Source organism: Zeus faber (assembly GCF_960531495.2).
Source record: "Zeus faber genome assembly, chromosome: 3".
Taxonomy (NCBI): Eukaryota; Metazoa; Chordata; class Actinopteri; order Zeiformes; family Zeidae; genus Zeus; species Zeus faber.
Window position 1 is genome coordinate 32,936,117 of NC_137190.1, and position 25,011 is coordinate 32,961,127.

Sequence of the window (25,011 nt, forward strand, 5' to 3'; positions counted from 1 at the left end):
TTTGATTGTAAATTGTTTTATTTCAAAAACTGTTCAATCTGTTTTGAATGTACAATTTTTGAAATGAAAACAAATGTACATCTGTGTTTATTGTTCTGTCACCTCTCTGTGAAGCACTTTGTAACGGGTTAGATAACGCTTTACTCACTTACTTACACTTTAGCAACTACACTATTTAGTAACTACACTATTTAGTAACTACACTGCGCCAGAGAAGGCGTGAAACTCTTGGACGAGGGTCGTTTTGGCACCGAGCACTTTGTGGGCGCGTTACTGAGCCCACATGGTAGAAAATAAACCATAGTGACAATATGAAAAACACGAGGTAGTGATAAGGAGCCTGCACGACACTAAATAAATTAAAAACAAAAACAGACGACAAAGTTTCATTAATATTGTCTTCATTTAGTTATTTGGGCGGGGGAAAAACATCACATTTTCACCATTCATACCACAGTTTATGTACACATATATCAGGCTTATCTTAATACTTTTCTTTTAAAAAATATTTATACAAAATACACTGTTGTCCCTTTATTATATGAGTGTATCCCAGGAGGATTGTGCCGCAAGGTCAGCAGCTGTAGGTGATTTTGAAAGATCATACCGTGGAGTTTTTATTTCACTGTTTTGGGGTTATTATTATTGCATGCTGAGACACCATTATTGCATAAGACACAGCTTTTTTTGTGCATTTTTTAGGACAGAGGAATTATTTAATATGACTTTCTTTTTTTGTTTCTTCTCGGTCTTGGCAATAAAAGGCGCCGGTGCTCGATTCGGTAACCCTGCAGATTGGCTGGTAAAAACCAAGCACTCCTTTACAGAGTGCTGCAGCAACGATGCGGCTGTAATATGTACACAAAATAGCTTAGGAAAACACATTGGCAAGATTTCCTTCAAACAGAGGCATTGACTCTATACAAAAAAGCTTTTTTTTTTTTGTTTTTCTTTTGTTTGTAGGACAAAGTAGAGGGTTTGGTTCACCATAAAGCCTACTTCACACCGAATACGACAAACGACAAGAACAAACCGGAGGTTCATTAATTCCTATGGAGAGTCGGATTCGGCACGGGCAAAACTGACGTCCTGCGGTGCGGAATTTCCGCGTCCGATTGAGGCTTTAGAATGTGTTCTCATTTTTCAACGGATGCGACAAGTTTTGGTCTGACACTACGACCGGAAGTAACGTCAGCTTAGTTTTTTTTTATTGGAATTTGGCTTAAAACAAAGTAAATAAGTCACCCATTAAACAAGGACGTTATTAACGTTAACCTTGGTTGTCACCATATTCACAATCAATAAAACTCTCTTTATATAAGTGACTTGCGTTTATCTTTTTATTGTTAAATAAAAAAACCTTTTGCAAACACTATATAAAGGGAGTTTTAAACTGTCATTAGTGGAAAAAGGTAAATGTCCTGCTGAGCAAACAACTTGCAAAGTACTGGGAAAAAAAAAAAAACAGCTCTCCCATTTTCCAAAATTTGTGATACGAAACTCAGACGCAGTTCATCCGACTGCCTGGATGCGATTACGCATTCGGTGTGAAGTAAGCTTGACAGCATGTTAGCACTCCCGCTACAGACTGCAGTCTAATAGGCAGTGATTTCATCAAAACAGTTGAGTTACCTTTCCCGTGTAACACTGAAAACATTTGATTGGCAATAACTTGTTGTGTATTTTGTTACGAAACCACAATCAGTCAGTGGCTTATGTGCCAATCGGGATACACACACACACACACACACACACAGACACAGACACAAACACACACACACACACTACTAAACATACACACCGCCATTTGCAAAATACAAATTGTTCAATCGCTTCATATAGGAGGACATTTCTGTCCGACAAAACTGATCCGTCCAAAACATTTGAAAAAAGTATTTCAAATGATGAGTTTTCCCCAAAAAGGGGGGAATTTAGAAAGGTTACTGGCACTGTTGGGTATATATCTGTTATCGCTGGGGGGCCGGGGTAATTTCTCTAGCTGTTGTTAATAATAAGAACAGCTAGAAACCTTTTGTTTGAACATACAAAATGAGTTATTGAAATTCACCTGGACTGGGATCGGTGCTGGTTCGAAGAGAGAAGAATTAACAGTGCAATGGGGTTAAAGTGAATAAGCCCCTGTACCTTCAAAATCCCGCAGGATGCTGAGTAATGAGATGCACGGCAGGGAATGTCTCAAAAGGAATGCAAAACAACCAAGAGGTTTAAAAAAAATCCACAGGGACCATTTTCTGAAGTAAAAAAATAAAATAAAAAAAACAACAACAAAAACACCATCCGAGAGGGGAGCACTTTGATACTAGAAGAAAAAAAGGATAAGAACACTGTTGAGAAGCCCGTTTAAAAAGAACTTTCTGAAAGGACTGAACTATCATGCTGCCCCCACACGCACCCGCGCGCACACACACACACACACACATACACACACACACACACAGGGTAACAAAACCCGGATGGAAATGGAATGGAAATACAGCCCGAGTCCTTCCAGCTAGAGTTTGGTCTGTCGGACTTGAAATACAAAGGAACGTTTTAACAACCATTGATATACCATTAAAACCATTTCTTTCCTTTAAAAAAAAAAAAAACCAAAACAGAACAAAACAACAAAGAAAAGGAGCTTTTTTTTTCCTTTTTTAAAAAGTGTGCTGTGAGCCCTCGTTCATCCGTGGACTTCGGAGGCCATTAAAGTGCGTGGTCACTGTCAAAAACTGTCCAGTGAAGACTCGGCACATCACAGAGAGTTTTCCATAGTTTCTCTCGCTTGTTCGTCCAGAGCTGCTCGTCTCGTCCTTTGCTCTTTTCCTGATATGAAGTCCGGCATCTTGAGAGACGTATTTTCCGAAAATATCCATTTTAACAAGTCATTTAGCCCTTCGTTGAGTCGTAAAATCAAATACAAATAAAAAAACAAAAAGATAAAAACAATGACCAAAGGTGGGAGATCTTCTTTTTTTGCTCATTTCCGACCTGGTCATCTAAAGCCTGTTTCACACCGAAAGCCACAAACCACAAGAACCATCTGGAAGTCCATTAATCCGTATGGCGAGCCGGATACCCATTCAAAATTGTCTGCTCATGCGACAAGTTTCAGTCCGACACTAAGACCGGAAGTTACGTCGGTCAAGTATTATCGGAACGGCGCTTAAAACTAACTAAAAAAGTCACGTATCTAAAACAATAATGTGATTAACATTAACCTTGGATGTCAACATATTCATTATCATTATAATACATTTATAATTATAGAACCCACAATTGCGATTGTGGCGCCGCCCCTTGCGGTCGCCTGCGCGAGCACCTCCGTGTCCATTACGCACATTTTAGTATTTTTTGCGCTTATTGTGCATAATGACCGAGTGCGTTGCAAAGACATTTCACTGCATATATGTATGAACGTATGTATATGTATGTGACAAATAAACCTCTTGAATCTTGAATCTTATTGTTGTATAAGGGAATAGAGTCAGTCGTTTTAATATGTCTCGGACTTTGCAAACACTATATGGTGGACGTTTTAAACTCTCATTCAAAGTACTTGCTGTTGTGCTGCAAACAAAACAGCTCTCCCTTTTCCCCCTCACATAATTCGTGAAGCTAAACTCAGATGCAGTTCACCCGACAGCCACTAGGGGAAGCATCCGACTGTGTGTGACTGATGCGATTATGGATTCGGTGTGAAGCCGGCTTTTATCTTAAGAAGAGTCATGACTTTTCAAGATAATGTAGATTCAGAATCATATCAATAAAAAAAACAATAACGTGATTTTAAGCCTCAACGCTAGAAGTAAGTAGGTTGTTAAAATTTTTTTTTGTTTTTCAGTGAATGAAGTCTTGCTGGTCGTGGGGGCGTACGGGCAGAACTGTCCTCGGACTGTGGCTTTAGATGGAGTAGGTGGAGCTCTCCGACTGCTGGCGGATGTAGCACTGAAAGCTTTTATCACCGATTGGATGCTCCCTGGAAGGAAAAAGAAAGGGAGAGGAAAATTATAGGGTCTTTCTATTCCTTGATATGTTCTTGACAACCGGATTTCTATCAAATAGTCTGATGAATTAGTTGATATTTCTTGATTATTTTTGTTTAGGTCTGTATGTAGATAGAAATAGTTTTAACATATTTACAGTTTTGAGGTATAGCTCTACATCCTACATTTTACTGGATGTAGTATGTCAGTCAACCTGGTACTTTTTCCACAAACTATTTGATGCATACTATGTTTTGGGACATACTGAAAATGCTCACATATGCAAGTACGCCATATCGTACCCAACACTGATGAAGGCTGTAAAGCGGAATGATTGAAATGCAGGGAAGACACAGGAGCTAAGGAGCTAGGTAAAAATAAAAAGTGCAGTTTCTCCATATTGAGAAACAAAACGCAACAAGTGCAGCCCAGAAATAAGCAATACACTCCCACAAAAGGTACAATTGAGATTGAACGGGGACTGAGTGATGTGAGTAAGGGCTCAAACAGGTAAAGAGTGTCACCACTCAGGCAACTCAAAAGCTTGTAATGATGAACCAAGTTAGCCTAGAGAGAGAAGAGCGACGTCCAGTGGTCATTCTCAGATACTGCAGTTGTGACAGCGAGATACCCCAGATCAGGGGTTCACTAACTTTTGGCTGGCGACCCCTAAAACAAAACAAAAAAAAAAAAGGTCAAAAGATCTCGCGACCCCCTCATTCTAACTTGCTGTTGTTCGCTGAAACAGCAGTACGAACCTCCCTGGAGTTGGCACTCCGTGTGATAAAATCATTGCCATTCGTGCTGCGTTTGCGCTGATTTTTTTCTGATCATTTGTGCTGCTATGGTTTTTGATATATTTAACATTACATTTCATGAGCTGTTACTTCCCACCCCATCATCTTCCATGTCCCCTCGAAAAGTCTTGTTCATTCTACGTTTGTGCTTAGGGTGACCAAACGTCCAGATCTGTGCGGGGCAGTCCGGAATTATGACCAATTGTCCTGCAAACAGACGGAATGTCTGCATTTTTATAAACGGAAGCTTGTGGAGTGAAATATATACATTTCTATCTTGTTGAGGTCTATCCCCATGCATGCTGCGCAGAGAATTAGCGCAGCAGCAGCTTCTGTGACAGCAAAGTGTCTACCCTCCTCCCTCGCAGGCTGCGCTGCGAAAATGTGGCCTAATGAAAAGTTATTCATTGTGCATCTAATGAATAATTTAGCGGAGAGAATTATTATAAGTATTTTGACTTTTAAAAAATGATTTACATTAAAAAAAAAACAAAAAAAAAAAAAAAAAACATTTTCCTTTTTTTGTGCATGTTTAGAAAATTATCTAGCGACCCCCAGAAAATATTTGGCGACCCCCCCCCCGGGGTCAGGACCCATAGTTTGAGAACACCTGCTGTAGATAGATAGACACAGACAGACAGAGAGACTTTCAGACAGACAGACAGACAGACAGACAGATAGATAGATAGATAGATAGATAGACAGATAGATAGATAGATAGATAGATAGATAGATAGATAGATAGATAGATAGATAGACAGACAGACAGACAGACAGACAGACAGACAGACAGACAGACGGACAGACAGAATAGCACGTACTGGCTGCCTATCTTGGTCTTCTTGAACTTGTCACGTTTGTACTTGGTGTGCTGTTGCTCCAGAGTCTGGATGGCTGACACGATGAGCTTCAGGGTTTTGTAGGTTTCCTGCGGGTCGTCGATGACGAAGCTGGAGTATTCCTCCTGCTCAGGCCCGTCGTACACAGACTTACTGCCACAGGCCTCTGCACGGAACACCCAAGGGACGACAGACATTAAACATGACATTTATTTTCCCTGTGGGATGAAAATACCTCGCATCTTTCTTTCATCCACATTTCACGGTCACTGGACATAATGGATTGTTTTTAAAACAGACAAGAGCTCAACTGAAATATGTCAGAAAGTCTTAAAATTCCTTAGAAGGCTATTTTACACCAGAAACCACTTACCCTTATATAGATGCTGCTCTCGTTCAATATCAACATTGTGATATAATATCATATACATTGGAAACCTCTTATATGGAACAAAAAAACTTGGGACAGAATCATTGCGATATAAAGGCTGTTTAAATAATTTGCTTATAGTAATCAAGTAGTCTGCTCAAGGTGACCATTTTGGGTGTTTTCATGCATGGCCACATATGGAAAAAAAATGTAAATGACAGAACAAGCCTCAGCCTCAAAAACATGAGCAAACGCCCACATATGCACCCACAACCCACACACAACCCACACACACACACACACACACACAGAGTTCTGATTGTCTGACCTTGCATCTTGACGAGCTTGGTCATGTAGGTGCTGAACAGGGAATAGATTCTCTCAGTCTCTCGGTCTCCATCCACGTCCAGCTGGATGTTAGCCGGGAGGCAGCTGGAGGGGAGTACATGAAAATGAGGAAAACATTTGACTAAGGGGTGTACGGAGGGCAGTTTGAGGCCATTTCCCTGTTCCGATATTCAAATTCAGTGTGTGGAATGACTTAATAATGGTGTAATTACAGTGACTATAATGATGATTACAAATACATTGTAATTGTGTTGTAATTACAATGTTTTTACAATCTAAATACAATGTAATGACTAATATCGGCCGTCCAGATCCTGAGTACGCAATGTAACTACACTGTAATTACACTTACACAATACAATTACACCAATACTATTCCTGTACTGTAATTACTCATGTTGGCCGTGCAGACCCTAGAGCAACAACACACAAATTAATTACAGTGTAATGACACTGAAATTACACTTACACAATACAATTACACCAATACTGTTCCTGTATTGTAATTACTCATGATGGCCGTGCAGACCCTAGAGCAACAACACACAATTTAATTACACGAATAAATTTCCTATGAGCACACGTGGCATGATGTGTCTGTTGGACGCTTATTTTAGGCTGTTTTAGGACTACACATTTGATTCTTTAACTTGTTGATATAAAAACGTAACACTATATACAATTTCCATCCAATAATTGAAGTTTGTCTGTTTTTTTATCCTATGGAATTTGGACTCACCCGGTGCAGGGCGTACACCCAGGGGCGGTATCTGCGGACAGCTTGCAGCACAGCCAGTGGCCATTGAGGTAGGCGGAGGGGTGGTAGGTGCTGAGGCGCTTGCGGTTGCATTGGCTGACCTTGGTGAGGATGTCGATCCAGTCCCGCGCTTCCACGCAGTTGTTGGCCTGGATGTAGAGCGCCCTCTCTGGCTGTATGACCTGGAACATCTGGAATGGTTTTGGGAAACAACAAAGTGTGAAGGAAGTAATTAATTGGAATGGAATACTGGGAATACTTTGGCAGGGCCGGAATAGTGTCTGTTGAAACATTTGACAAATGACATAATAATAATTATAATAAAAGATCATAATAATATAATAATAATAATAATAAATATAGCTGCAGGCAGAAATACACAGGGTCCAGTTTAGTCGTGTTAGGTACGTATTACTTTTTACAAAATATACCATAATTTTGTATCAACAGCAATTAGAAATTTCTTAATTTCCAACATTCCACAATTATACAATTCCCAGCTACTTCACAAATGTATCGTTATACGAGTGTTTTTTTGTAAATGCAGTGAAAACAGAGCGCTATCACACCATAATACACACAATTCACAAGTTTATTATTATAGTTATTCATGTTTTACAGAGGTTTTGAAGTATGGCGGCTGACAGTGCTGCATTGGCTCATTTGTTTGACCAATCACTGTTGACTTACATTACTAAAGGTTGTGTCGCTTAGTTTTTAGAACCACGAAAAAGTTGCTGCGCTGCAAAATGCCTTCTGTGACCAAATACAGTTTTCAGGGTTCTGTTAAACACAGCACGAGTTCCAATTTTTAGAGTTTCCATTCGATGCAGCGTCGTCTCCTTCTGTCTCTCGTTTCGAACAAGCGTAAATATATGGAATGCTAAGTGGAGCAACCGCTATGCAGTCTACAACGTGCAAGTCACTGGATGCGAATGACCTCAGAGAGTCGACGCCTGGACACATCGGATGATGATGTCACAACAGTTTTTCACTACCTTTTCACTAATTCCTGTCCATCGACCTTGATCAAACTTGAACCACAGTATGTCTAAAACGCCCCGGTTCCAACCTCAACCCTCTCCGTGCGTACTGCGGTTGCCGTGTGTTTACTATACAGTCAAGACAGGTTTAGGGGTTCTTACATTTTTCATCTTGAAGGACTCCTCCTCCAGCCTCTCTACAGCCAGGATGTTTTCTATTGGGATACTGCAGAGGGCGCTCTCACCTGGAGAAAATAGGAATTACACCAAAAAAATGTTTTGTTTTTTTTTACTAATGAGTTCAGAGCAGAGGGAAAGAACAGGAAATAATGAAATGAATGGATCTGTGACAAAGATAGAGGGAATAAAATATCCTATAATAAAACATTATATAATAGGATTTTATATTATATAATATATAAATGTGTGCATGGCAAAATATACTTAAGCGTATGCAATATAGTATAACAGTATTATATAATATTCAGAATTCATTATATGAATACAGTGGTACTTTGACTTACGAGTTTAATTCGTTCCGTGACAGAGCTCGTAATTCAATCTGCTCGTATAGCAAATCCATTTTCCCCACTGAAATTAATTGAAATGCCATTAATCCGTTCCAGCCCCCCAAAAAAACACCCCAATTTTTTTGGAACGTGTTTTTAAATAAGAAAAATGTTTTTATAAATAACAAATATTGTATAAAAACATCATAAAAAACAATAAAAGAGAATGTGTAGATCGTTTTTTCCTTCTCGCAGATGATACCCTCCGTCACGCTATCTCCTGCAAGCTGCTTCTCCGTCAACCACACCAACAGCAGATTCTCCATCTTTTCATGGACAGCGGTCCGCAGCTTAGACATTATTTTAACGCCCTTGGCTGGCGTAATACCCTTTATCGTCTCCTTCTGCTTCAGTTTGGTACATATCGTAGAAGTACTACGCTCGTACTGCCTCGCCAATTCCATCACACGCACACCTCGCTCATGTTTTTCTATTATTTCGCGCTTTAACTCAATGGGCATCATCCGCTTCTTCTTCTCAGAACTTGCTTTTTTCGGGACCAAGGTCGAAAAAAAAATTGCCAAAATAACTGCACAAAAAGCACAAATCGCGAGCACAAAACACAAAAGGGATGCTTCCACGCTCAGGTAACCAAGTGAAGTGAAGGAGTGAGACGCGGGATGCTGGCCGCATTCGCTGGCCACGCCCACCAGCGGCGGCGTACCTGAAGCTCGCTCCTTGTAACTCACATTTTTGCCCACAAATCAATACAAAAAAATCGGCGGAACGACGGCTCGTAACTCGGGAAAACTCGTATGTTAGTGCGCTCGTAAATCAAGGTACCACTGTATAGGAACAATCTGAACATTATTTAGGCCTATATTGTGAGTTAAAATGTTTTTTTTCATTTAAAACGATCTATCAAAATAATTTGTTTGAGAGCAATAAGAAAGTATTGCCAATGAGACAGTCATCCATTATCCAACACCAAAAATAAAAGACAGACAGCTATAAAACAAGCAGAGAGGAAACACGTGTACGTGTGTGTGTGTGTATGTGTGTGTGTGGGTGTGTTTGTGTTTGTGTGGGTGCTTACTGTATGTGGGTGTTTGCTCATGTTTTTGAGGCTGAGGCTTCCTCTTTTTGTTGAGGTCCTGTTGTAGCTCAACTTCACTGAAACTTAATGCCAAACACGCCTCAGTGTGTGTGTGTGTGTGAGTGTGTGTGTGTGTGTGTGTGCGGGTGCGTGCGTGTGTGTGTGCATGCTGCAGGCCACTGCCCAGGACAAGTCTCCACAAAAAACTCTCTCACTCAGAATATGATGATTAAAAACATCAGAACGGGAGCCGACGATCCCACAGAACTGTAAGAAGATCCTAACAAACCTTTGACGTTACCTTTGGTTTTGTGGTAGGTGAACTCGTGGTTGGTCAGGCGGAACCACCTCTTTTTGAAGTTCTTCATGCCAAAGCGGTTTCTCCCCTGAGCTCGCTTTATCATGAACCTGGAAAGGATTAGGGAATTAGAATGTGCAAGAGAAGACTTTAAGGAATCCTCACAACCTACCTGAAGCTGCAGAAAAGTATAGGATTTTTTAAAAATGTGATATTATTCTGTCAGTTATGGTATCTATTAAATAATATACAAAATAATATAAATATAAAATATATCTATACCACGACATAGATGATTTTTTTTAAATTATAATTAAATTAAAAACATAATTTAATAGATGTAGTAGATAGAAGTCTCCATTCCACCCAGCTCCAGCCACTGAATTCGATTCAGCGGCTGTCATAGGTGTGATAATCGGCTATTTTTGGCCGAACGACATCATCCGCTGACGCTGATGTGACGACGGTTCATCACTGTGCATCACAGGCCGTCACATTTAATAACAAACTCTTCAAAATGTCACGCTTGCAATACCCATTTAAAGTAAAGCATTGGGGGGTTCTACAATGTGATTGGCTGGCATGGGCTGGGGGGCCAGGGCTGGGGGGATAGCTGCATTCACAGACAGAGAGAGGGGGCGGATGGTTTGGGGTAGGGAATGGTTGGGGGGGGGGGGGGGGGTCACAGAGCAAACGGCCTCAAACTTACTACAGTGAAGCTCTTACCTGCCCTTCGTGCTTTTCGACCCCTTCCCATCAACCCTCTTTATAGTCAGTTTAACACTCCTGTGCCCGGCGGCAGAAACAGAAGAGAAAGGGGATGGGGTGGGGGTGGTAGGTGAGCCACTCGATCGGTCTAACCACAGTTATATTAAGATGGGCCGCAAACGGCAACAGAGGCGTGTCGTGTCGGCACAGCCGCTGGTTTTGATTTGAGAAAGCCGCCGCGTTTCGTCGAATGCCTACATGACCACAGGCCCAGGCGGAGCTCCGACAAAATCAAAGCTGTGGGTTCAAGTTTCTAAAGGTAAAGTTCCTTCCACTTAACAGAATAAGCCCCTCTGAGCTGTGATGCAGTATCTCCTCTCTCTTCCTCTTACTGACATTCCACAAGTCTTCGGTGTCACGCGATCAAACCTTGATTCTAAAGCCGGCTTCACACCTAATCCAGCAAACGACAAACCGGAAGTGCATTCATTCCTATGGAGACTGGGATTCCGCGTTCGAGGCTTGGGGATGCGTTCACATTGTTTGTCCGCTTGTCCACTCATGCGTTTCCGAGCCACTCCTACCGGAAGTGACCTCGGTCAAGTTTTTTTTTTTTTCTAAAGTTTCTTTTTTTCTAGTTACGTATCTAAAATAATGACATTATCAACGTTAACGTTGGATGTCACCATATTCACCATCAATAAATCTCTTTTTATATAAGTGAATTGTGTGTATTTAAATTTTTTTTTGCACGTTGCAAACACTATTTAAAAGGAGTTTTAAACTCTCATTCAAGGAAAAGGGTAAATGTCCAGCTGATTAATATTTTTGTGACGCGAACCCCAGACGCAGCTCATCCCACGGCCAGTAGAGGGTGAGGGGCTCCGATTGTCCGATGCGTTTTCTGATTTGGTGTGAGGCGCGCTTGAGGGTTCTCACTGCTGTGGATACGTTGTAATTCAGGGGGCCCTAATATGGCAATTATCCCTGATAGTTTGGTTGGCGATCCGGCGGACTTACCCTTCCTTCAGCATGATGGGCGTCTCGATGCTCTTCTGGTCCCAGCGCCCAGAGGAGGAGATGAGGTCCAGGAACTGTGGAGCGAAAGAAAAAATATATTTAATATATATGATTAACATTGCTTCTGTCTTCAATACTGATTCCTTCAGGATTAATCAAAAACATTTCACTAACAGAAGATGACATAGCCAGAGGCTCTTAGGCTTACACTCTCACAAGCTTAATATAGAAGTAATTAACCCTCTTCGTTCAGATCCTGTCTTTATGCATCAAGCCTTGCTACGCCTTAATTGCACTTGATGCTTTCTCATTAATTTCATTTTTGGTCACGCTTTTCCCTTTCCATCTTTCCATCTAATCTATTATAAACAATCGGCAGGCTTGGCTGCTGTGAAATCCAGACCGACAGCCCGTTGTGGAAGGAAACAGATCACTCACATTTTTCACAGCGTCCGCATATTTCTGCTCGTTGAAGTAGTCGTAGAAGGCGGCCATGTAAGATTCCTTGAAATTGGCCTGGGATGGAAAACAAAAGAGAGGTTAGACCTTGTAGCTCAAAGGAATAAGTCTTTTGTCTATTGCCAACCGTGTGTGTGCATAAGTAATGTCAGACGTCCAGTTCCAGTAAAAGTCGAACATATCGATTTGATGTTTATACATCCCAATGTGAGTAAACAACACAGAGCATTCACGCCGTTTGTTTTTTTGGCGCAATTTACATAAACCGCTCGGGCCGATTTTGGAACCTCCCGAACCTCCCAAACAAACCGATAAACTAGGCTCTGCAGTGCACAAACAAAACGGCCGGTTGACTTGCGCGTCTGAAATGCACCGTATTTAGTTCTACGGGTTATGAAAGCTCACCGATTTAGACTTGGCGAGACTGCCCAGGGTCTGGATGGTCTTGGAAATGAGGGTGAGGGTCCGCGAGGTGGAGGGATCCTGTAGAGAGAGGGAGAGAGAGAGCGAGAGGGAGAGAAAGAGAGATTAAATGGAACTGAAATGGAACGGCGACCCAGGTTTTGGACTGGGACACTACAGTTGAGAACCCCCTCTTTTAGGGACATACTGAGTGGCCCATTGGCCACCCCTCCACACCCCTGAACTTTGGTTTCTTACCTAGTATGTCTGCCGCGGACTGGCCGGCTTTTACTCTTGTCTTCAGTGTAAGTTCAAGAAGTTATTTGTCACATATATATATACATATACAGTGGTAGCTCGACTTACAACTGCATCTGCTTCGGACTAATCCAAGATACGAGCAGCGAAAGTAGCGAAAATTTGTATCGACTTGCGACCAAGATAGAGACTGCTCCAAGATACGAGCGTGGAAATTTGCAGTTGGTGCGTTGGCGGCCAGTCAGCAGTCAGTCAGCAGGCGACCTATATGGTGTGTGCATCATATTTTTTTCGTATTTACTGTGTTTGTGCTGTGTATTTTGTTTATTTTCACCCTTCATGATGAGTCCCAAGAAGAAGGATGATGGGAAAAAGAAAAAGGCAATGATTCCCATTGAAACTAAGAAGGAAATCATATAAAAATAGGAGCGTGGTGTATATGGGAAAAATTGCTTCGACATACGACTGTTTTAACATACGACTGTTCTTATAGAACCAATTACAGTCATAAGTTGAGGTACCACTGTACATACGTTCATACATATATGCAGTGAAATGTCATGACACCCGGTCATTACGCACAATAAGTTCTTTAAGCTCTAAAAATACTAAAAATACTAAAATGTGCATAATCGACACAAAGTGCTCATGCAGGCAGCCGCAAGGGGCGGCGCCACAATCGCGGTTATGGGTTCTATAATTATATAATAGAATAAATCGTCTGTGTAGTAGTTTAAATGTATTAAATATACATTTAAACTTGAACTTGAAGTTAAACAACACGATTGGAATATTGGTGTCTGTTGGCCATTAAAGGAAACTCACGGGATGGTGCGGTCTCAGCTGGAACAGGTTCGGGGAGAGGATGGCAGGGGCGAAGAAACGCAGGAAGATGAAGCTGCTCACCGCCGTGTAGCGCACATCCTGGTCCACTGGAGAGCACGCCGCAAAAAAAGGTGTGGTGTGAGTTGAGTGAATCAAGCCCTTTTGTAGGTTCTAGCTCTTTGTCACAGTTATAAGGCTATATTCAAAGCAATACTGGATGATTTTAGATTGTATCATGTCTTTATATAAGTGAATTAAACAATCAAATAATATATACAAGTCATATAAATAAATACCTTTGTCCAGATATCAACAAATATGGTGGATTCCAACATCAATTCCTAATATAATCTTAGTCCTGTGTGGCACAGTGCTTGCTGCGCTGTGCCACAGAGCACACTTGATGGGTTCGATTCCCACCTGGGGTGCTGTTGGCACCGTGCTCAGGAGTTTGCATGTTCTGCCCGTGCTCACATGGGGTTGCCTATATATAACATCGGTAAGGACTCCACCAAAAACATGCAAAAGGTCGTCTGACCAACGACGTTTGGAGTAACATATCACTTCCTCTTTTTTAAACGTTTCATTCCATTTTATTCCGTTCTCATTATTCTATATAAAAAAAATCTGACTTAATGTTAATTGTAATTGTAGAGAAGCGCACCAATCCTCGCCATGATAAATTCATTATGTAAATGTGTTTGGCAGAACAAAACTATCCTGATTGCGATTCTGATAGTGATTTTGGAGCAAATCTGTTACTGTATCTGTAGGGATTCGATGTTCGGTGGTTTACATCTATGAAAAAATATAAATTCCTTTTTTCTTTGCATAATTAATTTTTCATAATAATTGACGAGGACCCCCTGGAGGCTCATCAAACAAAAGGCCATGTGAGAGATGTTTAAATGTCCTGCAGTCAGGGTGTTAGGGTGTGAGTGGGCAGATCTGAAGGAGTCCGCGTATAACCACATGCCTCATTAGACAAAATGAAAGACACGGCCAAGAGTACTACTTACTTGCATCCCTTAACTGCTTGTATAGAAATGGCGGCTGTACACCACGGTGGCCAGCAGATGGGGCCAGAATACACACCATCGGTACGGTACAGTATATAATATATTGTATACTGTATAATGTAAATATTATTTACATACACAATGAACGGTGTGTAGGCGAAAACAAAAAGGTAATCACAATACTTTACTATCTTGTGCTAAGCCACATATGAATAACTGCGGTCCCCTGTTCCTACGTTGCCGTGAACCCACATGGCGTCATTAATCAGGGTTCAAGTTCAGTTCCAAACCGAAGTTCGGCAAAAACGCTCCAATGCATCATGAGAACGGACGGGAAAAGGAAAAGGACGGCCTTGGCCTTGACCCATTGGCCCCCCCACCCAGCCCCTCCATTGTGTCACAGAGCGGGTTACCTTGGAAACGGGTGGCGGCGGACTCGCGCAGGGAGAAGAAGATGTCGCACATGACGGTGGGACAGCGCACGCCGGAGGCGGTGATGACATTGAAGATGCGGTCCACGTACTGCCGCAGGTTCTCCTGGGTGGCGGAACGCAATAGATGGGACGTTGTTGTTGTTGAACGTTGTATACAACCACAGACTCATGTACATATAGACACAAATACATGCTCACCCTGTTTGTATCCAGGTTTTCTGACTCTTTGAGCTTGACCGGGTCGATTTCACAGGATTTGTGTTCCGTACATATCTGTTAATTACGAGAAAGGTATTATATAATTTTTTTAAAATTCTATTAATTTCCCTCTAGCGTGACTAGACATGACTGAACGCGAGACACACCTCGTCGATGATGGGCTTGAGCGTGACTTGCAGGTAGTGCATCCCCGCCAGCTTCATTGTCTCGTCGATGCACTTGGACGTGAGCGAGTTGCCCCGGAAGATGGTGTTGGGGTCTCTACAGGGGGGAGGGAGGGCGCGGGATGGACGGAACAGTGTGTTTTAACAAACTGCCGTGTGACAACACAGGAAGCCACCTGAGAGCTACCTTCATATTCACAGCGAAATAGAAAAGAGTTCAGTGTGACCCTGACCGATTTGTGCCATTAAATGCAAGGAATTTCACTGGTGGAACATGTAATTATTGCTATTAATGTCATTTATTCTAAAATATAGTTATTAGTAATGTTATTAAAAGCTGTTAATGAGAAAAAATGTGTACTAGGTATGAATGCTATACAATAGTCTGACATAAATATTCACTTATAAATATGAATGTTAACAATGGCAGTCTGTTTGCATAGGTCTATGGCCCATACGCCCCCTCAATTATAATTATTATAAATAAGAAGTTAGGCTGACCAATCATTATGGATCATACTATAGAACATAATATTTGTTGTTTATCAATAGAAAATGTTGTTACTGAATGTTTTATCATATATTGTTTTATTATTTTAAAATATATAATATTTAAAATATATTTTTTTATATTTTTATATTTGTAATATATGTAATGTATATTTTTTATTATATCATATTTGATATTTTATAATAATATCAAGTTATGTCTGATTTATAATTTTGACGCTACTCTGAAGAAAGTAGTAAAAAAAAAAGTACCAAAACAAAAAAACAAAACAAAAAAGAAACCACTTACGTTTCTGCTAGTTTCTCCTGATGGAAAAAAGGGTTAGACTAATAATAATAATAATAATAATAATAATAATAACAATAATAATAAAAAGAAAATCGTATGTAGACGCAGAGATCCAGTCAATCAAATTGTTAATTTAATAGTTCCATCATTTCACCCTACCTAAAAGGTAACCTTGATTTAACTTTTATTCATCCACTGATATTTTTCACCATCTTTCAGGCTACACACCTGGGAACTGCTGGTATTGCTTAAAAAAGCGATTTTATATTTTATAAATATATAAGATAGAACCTATTGGATAGATCTAACCGATCTATAGATCTGCTAGACTTACTGTGTGCGGTTGACTTCGGCGTGGGCGATGGCACTAATGAACGGAACAATTTTCCCGTAGTGGAGGAACAGCCGCACCAGGGGGATGGCTGCTTCCTGCTTCTCCCGACACACATCGCCCAGGATGTGAGCCGTGGACGCTGATACCGGCTGCACACACACGCACACGCACACGCACGCACACGAATGCAAACACACACACACACACACAGAGTAAGAGAGAGGAAACTGGTGAGTGTGGATAACACACACACATCCACAACACTATGGAAAAGAAAGGTTTGCAAAGTAAGATTGAATGTGTATGTGGCCTTTCACTCTAACTATTTCCAGCATAAAAATACATGTGCAGTGCAGTGTAGTGGGAGGGAGGAGGGACTGGGATGCTTATTTGAGGCTATAATATGTCAGGAAAAGTGCTCCACCTCTACATTGGCGGAGTGCAGCAGCAGGTCTCGCAGAGGGGTGTAGTACTCAGAAGGGAAGACGTGGTCCTCGGTGTAGACGATGTTCAGTCGCAGGGACCCCAGCTCGTCCACCTTCACCGACTTCCCCCCGTTCTCCCTGGGCTGCAGGAAGTACCTGCAAGCGGCCGCCCGCACGACAGCGACAAACACGCTTTTAATGGAACTTACATATTAATATGTATTACTTGGATACCTTCTCCCGTCTATCAATGGCATCGTTCGAGTTTCATCCAGATCGGCTTGTTATTGTGGATGAAGGCTGTGATCAACAATCGCAACCTCACCAAGATAGCGTCACGCACAGATGGATGCTGCAACGGAGAAGCCTTACCTTCATGCGCAAGTTGACGGAGTACACAGATCACGTGAGTCTATAACCCAAACCATACCAAGATACTGTCACGCGGAGATATTACATTACATACATACATTACATTTCACTGCATATATGTATGAAAGTATGTATATGTATGTGACGAATAAACTTCTTGAATCTTGAGATAGAGTCACGATTGGACTTTAACTAAAGGATTATAAGAAACAAACTCTTAACCATACTGTACTAAGTTACAAAGTGACAGGTATTATTTTACCAGAAGACGATTGGATTAAACAAAGTGCAGCGTAATAAATGTCATAAATATATACACTTCCGAGGACAATTTACACACGCCAGAGTAAGTTCTACAAAATAAAAACCCAATAACACCACTGTCAGAATTTATAGACATTCCAGAGATATCAATGTATACAAACTTCCTGAATTATGATTACTGCTTTCAATCACCACAAGAAATGACATAATACAATATAATACAATATTTTCATTCTTTTTGTTTTTGGGTTCCCTTTCAGATGCCTTAAAAAAGCCCAAATTCCAAGGCAGCGAAGAAACAATGGGCAGAACGTGCTTCTTGAGAGGTCAGCCACTCCCCTATAAAAAAAAAAAGACTAAAATACTTTCTGAAACCTCTGAACAAAACTCTGAAAACTCTGGACAAAAATCTAAAGTAAGGACCGCAAAAAAACTCAGAAAGAGACGGATGGAAAAACGCCTATAGAGGTTGCTGCAAAATCTCTGACAACATTTAATACAGATGAAATACAGATGCACGGTATGAGGGCTCCAGGAACACGGAGTGTGCAGCTGTCAGTTTGACGGCAGTACTTTAGGGCAAGACCCCAAAATATTTTGACATGGACAGCAAGTGACCTTGATGATGTTTTGATAGAGGGAACTAGCTTTTATCAGCACATGAAAACATCTGTTGATCAGTTTGACAGTAACAAAAAGGAATTTATTTTCACAAATAAATGTATTGTTCAGTCATCCACCATAGTGGTCTCTGTGGTCTACCAGGTCATTTACTATTTCCCGGTTTGATACAACTGTGTTTAACTCTTATTGATTCTATATTCTCTTTACGTTGATGTTGAGAGCAGCAGAGAGGACTTTGAAATTGATGCATAAAAAGCACAAATGGATGCATAAAGGACCCGCAGACCCCCACTTGATTTGTGTCCCCCGGGCATGGGGCCGCTGGCAAGGTGTCTCTTAATTGTTCTACATTGAAGGTGGCAACCCTACATGCAGTGGCTCCGACCTCAACAGGCTGGAACCAATGAACTTCTGCAGTCACAATTTAACGTAGGGCCGACTACCCTGGACCCTGCGTATTGCTGCCTGCAGCTTTATTTTAATTATTATTATTATTATTATTATTATTACTTTTTTTCTTTTCAAATGTTCAAACCAATCCTATTGGTTCCATGAAGGCTTTTCCTGGCATCGGTTGTAACATTTGAACATTACACTTCAATCTTTCTTCAAAAGTGTCCAAAAGAAAAATCCTTGACGGCTATACAAATAAATTATACAAATAAGTAAGTAAGTAAAAAAGTAAAAAAATAAACAAGTAAATAAATAGGTAAATGCATCAATAAACAAAAGAACAAACAAACAAACAGTAATACACGGCTTGAGAGGAGGTGAAGGACTTGCTCACCATGCGTCGTGAACGCCCGATTGGCCCAGAACCCTGAGAGGGACCCGCACCCCTCCGAGGAACTCATCCCCGAACTTCAGGTTGCTGGCGTTCCACAGGTCCACCCTGCGTGGCAGAAGAAAAAGCACCAGTCAGAATATGTCAGAATATGTCAGAATACAGTATGTCAGAGAACCCCCAACAGACGAGACATTGGCAGAGACCGGAAGCCAGAAGACATTTTTCCAATCAACTCACCTCAACGCCAGCTTGTCAACGTCTTCCTCTTCAACGTCGAACTGGCGCTTGGTGTAGCTTAATGGTCGGGTCACCTAAATATACACATCGGTACACACAGGGGAAAAACAGTCTATAAGTACTGCTTTTTTAAAGTAGTAATCCATCATTTTTTGGGGTTAAAAAACTCCACATTTGATACTTCACTTATGGCACTTTACAACAAACAGCCGTTTCCATTGTCGGTGGTGGTGTCTGCCTTTCCTGAAACTGTTGCCGAGAATTATATGGATTGCCACTTCAAAGCAAATTTTACCCCAGGTCTCTCCGCGAAATGAAAGGTTAGAATGAGCTCTCAACCAGTTCTCTCCATATAGTGCAGGTGTTCCCAACCTTTTTATTATCACCGACCGGACCGCCGTGCACAAAATGTGCAAAAAAAAAAAAAAGGAAGCACCCCTGTGTTTCGAGGGTAAACTCGGAATTCCGCCCCCGATTTCGGGACCGGCGAGCAGATTGAGGCGCGCCGACGCGGCGAGCGGGCACCCCCGACCGCGTCGCCGCCGCCTGCCACTGTGATGCAGCGTATACAGCAGAGGGAGGGAAAATAAATAATAAATAACTCGATTGTGGCGGGCCGTGGTCAAGCCACCGCTGCAGACAGGCGGTGCAGGCTCCCATCTCGGGGCCGCTCAGCTGCTGGGGAATCGGGGAAAACCATTGGAGGGGCACCGCTGGTTGAGGAGAAAGTAATTTCGGTTCTGTTTTTCCCCGCAGTAGAGGAGGTGCGTGGTTTTGGAGACACGGGATCAGACCCCGCAACACGGGCGCTAAGCACAGCAGACCGGCCACGATACGGCGGCAGCGCGCATTAAGCGCAGATGCGCCGGACCCTCCCCCTGTTGGTCGGCAAGGTTATGATTTTGCCTTTGGCCCAGGAGCCACCTTTTTGTTTAATCTGTAATAAATACACGCCAATCAGCACTGTTTTGCCTTTGCCTGCCTCCCCTCGGTCATTCCCTGGCCCTGGGCCAGAACACCCGTTCACATAGATATTAGATAAATACATCTACAATAAAAACCCACTGTGTTTATTCGTTTTTGCTTGCTTGTTTTTGAAAACAAGCTTGGAGTTTGAAGAACAAACTTGGAGCTTGTTCGCAAATCAATTTCTTTGCAAGAAAAAGAAGAAGAAAAAAAGCACAGGTTAAATAGGGCACCCCCGCCCGCCTTCTCACGGCCTGGTGGCAAATGGCCCCTGGCCCGGCACCGGTCGTGGCCTGGTGGTGGGAACCCCTGATGTAGTGAGACTAGTAATACAGCCAGAAACTACTGTGCCTTCACCTAAAAGACAGACCCAGATGTAGACTACAATCGAGGGAAGATGCGGCATTGTCATTTTGAAATCTACTTGTAACAAATTTGCTTGTTCTTTCGAAAACAATGAGTAGATCTGAATTGCTTTGCATTCCACCAAAATCATTTCGACATAATTAATCGAGTCCTGGCAAAATTACATTCGCAACCGACTCTCGTTCATCGTTCCCTGGAGGTCACTGGAAGACAATCAAACGAATGAAGAGTCGGAGAATTGAAGGACTCTTTACTTTTTACCAAGCGAATCGTCAATTAGTCAAGCTCAAAAATGAGTCAAACTTTACACTACTAAAAGTCGTCTCTTTAAATGTGAAACTTGGAGCTTGTTCTTATTTTGGCCGGAAGTGATGAATTTGATGAATTAGTACAGCCATCTTGCAACACACAAGCTCATTTCAACATCAGCTCATTCAAACACTTGCACGGCACACATGGCGAGCTCTCGCCACCGTGGTGGAAAAACACTGAGTTATAACTGTTCTAATGGTCCAAATTATGACCCAAACCACATCCTCAGCTGGGGACCTTTTCCGTTCCAAATTTGAAAGGGGACGGAGCACATGCAGAGAACAATGAGAGCAATTGCTATCTCCCCAGAGCCCCTCAGCCCGCGGCCCCCTGACAGTGGCATGACAGACGAGCGCACAGCGATGTGTGTGTGTGTGTGTGTGTGTGTGTGTGTGTGTGTGTGTGTGTGCGGCGGGGGTCGAACGTGAGAGGGTCTTGTCGGACACAAATCAATGGGCTGGATTGTTTGGCGGAGGTGTCTGAATCAATCACGCTCTTGTCCCGCCGTCCGCTGCGGGTGGGGGAGGGGAGGGCGGTTCTTGGGGGGGGGGGGGTTAAAGGAACACACGACTCCCAGAAGGAGGATATAGATTGATCGATGAATAGATTGGTTGATTGGTTGGCGGGGGGTTAAAGGAACACTGCTAATTTTCAACGTAATTTCCACGTCGTCGTTAGGGGCGGCATGTCTATGACAGCTACAATCCTTGCCAATGTTGTCTTTAATCACTGCTGAAACCTGTACTTCCACTCCGTACCAGCGGTTACCTCATATTAGGAGAAGATCCAAGGAGAGGACACGGCTCTGCTTGTTGCTTGTTGCTTGTTGGGTCTGAATTGTCGGCTCACTGTGGCGCAATGACTTCCCCATTGACCATAGCGCAGTCGGACACTGTACTTTTTGACTATTGTACTTGGGTTACTGGCATTGTGGAAAGAAAAAAACACTGGGAGTATATAAACATAGAGTATCTGCATTGAGGACTGTGATTTTGTTGAGGCTGCTGTTGTGGTGCGCCCATGGTGTATCGCCAGCAGGACAAGGATTTAACAGCCTACACTTACACCGTTGATTCGTGACACTCTTATTCAGATCCCAAAGGTTGACTTCCTGTACAGTAGTATAACGCTATGTAACGTATCATTCGTTAATGAGGGGACGTTCACACCCCCCACCCTCAACCTTGGCATGGGTTGGCCATGGTCAGGACAACTTTCCTGACTCGGCCTGGATTTGTTTGCATTTCGGTGGTTTATAGTACTGATACCAAGGCCTTTAAAAGCCGGCAGAATTTGGGCAGCGTGAGTAGGTTTACCCCTAACCTCAAAGTAGAAAACCTCCTCAAACTGGGGGTTGTTGGTTTTCCGCTTCACCTTGGTCTTCTTGGCTTCAGACCTGAGGGGGAAGAAACCGAGGAGAGAGTTACAGTAGATGCCGCATTTAACAGGCACGGCTGAGATGTGTTCAGGGAGGCTGACAAAATGACAAACGACTCCCAGAAGGAGGATATAGATTGATCGATGAATAGATTGGTTGAGTGGTTGATTGTGTGTGTACGTGCACTGACCTGGAGGGTCCCAGGAGTGAGACTGCAGCATACGGGTCACACTGGCCGTTGACGATTGGCAAACCTTGGCACTCCAACACTCTGTGGGCACACGTTCACATTCAGCATTAATGTGTGTATGTGTGTGTGTGTGTGTGTGTATATGTATATATACAGTGGTACCTCGACTTAGGACAGTAATTCGTTCTATAAGAACGGTCGTATGTTAAAACAGTCGTATGTCGAAGCATTTTTTCCCATATAAATTATGAAATCATGAAGGATGAAAATAAACAAAATACACAGCACAAACACAGTGAATATGAAAAAAATATGTATAAGCCACAAACTACGTGCACACACGATGTAGGTCGCCCGCTGACTGACTGCTGACTGGCCGCCCACGCGCCAACTGCAAATTTCCACGCTCGTATCTTGGAGCAGTCGGTCGCAAGTCGATACAAACTATCATTGATCGTATCATGGATTAGTCGTAAGTAGATGCAGTTGTAAGTCGAGGTACCACTGTATATATATATATATATATATATATATATATATATATATATATATATATATATATATATATATATAATAAGAATGTATGGCTTTTGGGTTGCTGGCATTGTGTTGTCTGACCTCTAAATTCTCTTTTTGGACTATCTCCCTGTCTGTCTCTCTGTCTGTCTGTCTGTCTCTCTGTCTGTCTGTCTGTCTGTCTGTGAGCACACCCGCAGTGGCCGGGCTCCAGGATGACATCATGGTGTAAAGGGGATTATTGCCACAGGGCAGGAAGAGCCTTGGACGGGCAGCCTGCCGCATCACTTCCTGTGTGCAATTCCGTTGTTAGTCACTCTAAACCCTGGGAGTCTCTTCACAACTGTGCGTTACCAGCTCCTATTAATGTACGTGTTACAACTCGCCACAGGCCCATGGAGTCCACACACAGACACACAGACACACACACACACACACACACACACACACACACACACACACACACACACACACACACACACACACACACACACACACACACACACACACACACACACACACAGTTCACACAGACGCACATAGACACACATAGACACACATAGACACACACACACACACACACACACACACACACACACACACACACACACACACACACACACACACACACACACACACACACACACACACACACACACTGTTCACACAGACGCACATAGACACACACACACGCACGCACACACAGGTTAACCGTAACAAGGAATAAGGAGTGGGCTGAGCTGAGGGTCACCAATGCCAGTGTACTTCCTGTCCAATAAGCTTGTTTATATAACCCCGCTTGACCTACTAATACTCCCTGTCTCTCTCTCTCTGTCTCTCTCTGTCTCTCTCTGTCTCTCTCTGTCTCTCTATCTTCCTGTACCTCTTTCCATCCCCGCTCTGAGCGCTGACGTAGCAGACAGTGATCCAGCAGACATAGTTTTGCTTTTCTTTAGGGCCATGTTTCTTATCAAGATAGCTCCTCTGTGTGATGGCTTCCTTATGTGCGGCATGATGAATAAACCTTCACCGCATGCCGACAAAATGAATTGGAAACATACAAGGAGAAAACTGAATTAAGAAATGCTAAAAAGGGGGGTGGTATGCATCTTGCGGCCTCTCTGGTGGCGGATTCGCGAAACAAACACCTGTGATCCGGCATTTGTGCTGTGTTGGATATCTGTTTAAATATCTTAAAATGACTGTATTATAATAATAATACAGGACAGACGAATGGCAAGTGGCAAGTAACAGACAGTCTGTGCTGCAGTCAGATACTAAAATGTTCGGTTGCGACAAATACGCTGACATTGGTAAATGTCCAAAAGTCCTTCCCCCTCTAAACGGGTCATTTTGGTGTTGATGGCGTCCAAACAGGACAAGTCAAAATACCACGTAGTAACCACATGGTCCGCGTTAAACACACTTCTTTTTCTTTCGGTCAAGGATTTGTTAAATGAAAAGCCACATTTCTCCCTTCTGGTGCCTGGGAGCTGGATGCTGTGCAGGATGACCATGTTTGCAAGCCGCTCCATCTGAGTCACAGATCTAATCTGCACTGGGCTCCCAATGCGATAATCTGACGGACTGGGTTGTGAAGCTGGCACCTTTTCTCAGATTCAGCCCCCGCCCCGCCCACGCGCACATCCGAAAAATATCTGTTGAGACGGGAGACCATGAAGCAACAAGTCTGGGAATTTGAACTGCATTGTTCTTGACGCAAGATCCGAGAACTCCTTACACGAGCAAGTGAGATGCTCAATGGGTTCAATGTTAGAGTGAGTTGTATGTCTCTCTCTCTCTCTCTCTCTCTCTCTCTCTCTCTCTCTCTCTCTCTCTCTCTCTCTCTCTGCCTGCACACGTGTCTTTCTAGAGAGATCTGACCAGAACAGCTCTTGCTTTCTGCACTAAGCTCCTTATGCACAATGCACTGTGGGAAACATGCCACGC

General features: G+C 42.6%; 1 protein-coding gene across 1 annotated transcript in view; it reads right to left on the bottom strand.

The window, feature by feature from the left end:
- Window positions 1-3,866: 3,866 nt before the first annotated feature.
- rasa3 (RAS p21 protein activator 3) overlaps window positions 3,867-25,011 on the bottom strand; it is a 47,942-nt gene continuing 26,797 nt past the window's right edge. Inside the window, exons 6-24 of the mRNA XM_079997848.1 lie at window positions 22,546-22,626; window positions 22,301-22,373; window positions 19,334-19,407; window positions 19,097-19,201; window positions 17,049-17,205; window positions 16,625-16,773; window positions 15,474-15,588; window positions 15,307-15,381; window positions 15,088-15,211; window positions 13,656-13,762; window positions 12,576-12,653; window positions 12,150-12,227; window positions 11,712-11,785; window positions 9,987-10,093; window positions 8,243-8,325; window positions 7,080-7,288; window positions 6,321-6,424; window positions 5,605-5,788; window positions 3,867-3,979 (exon numbers count right to left, since the gene is read on the bottom strand). Of these exons, the coding sequence (XP_079853974.1) occupies window positions 3,904-3,979; window positions 5,605-5,788; window positions 6,321-6,424; window positions 7,080-7,288; window positions 8,243-8,325; window positions 9,987-10,093; window positions 11,712-11,785; window positions 12,150-12,227; window positions 12,576-12,653; window positions 13,656-13,762; window positions 15,088-15,211; window positions 15,307-15,381; window positions 15,474-15,588; window positions 16,625-16,773; window positions 17,049-17,205; window positions 19,097-19,201; window positions 19,334-19,407; window positions 22,301-22,373; window positions 22,546-22,626 (2,053 nt within the window). The 3' untranslated portion in view covers window positions 3,867-3,903. The remainder of the gene's footprint in view (window positions 3,980-5,604; window positions 5,789-6,320; window positions 6,425-7,079; window positions 7,289-8,242; window positions 8,326-9,986; window positions 10,094-11,711; window positions 11,786-12,149; window positions 12,228-12,575; window positions 12,654-13,655; window positions 13,763-15,087; window positions 15,212-15,306; window positions 15,382-15,473; window positions 15,589-16,624; window positions 16,774-17,048; window positions 17,206-19,096; window positions 19,202-19,333; window positions 19,408-22,300; window positions 22,374-22,545; window positions 22,627-25,011) is intronic.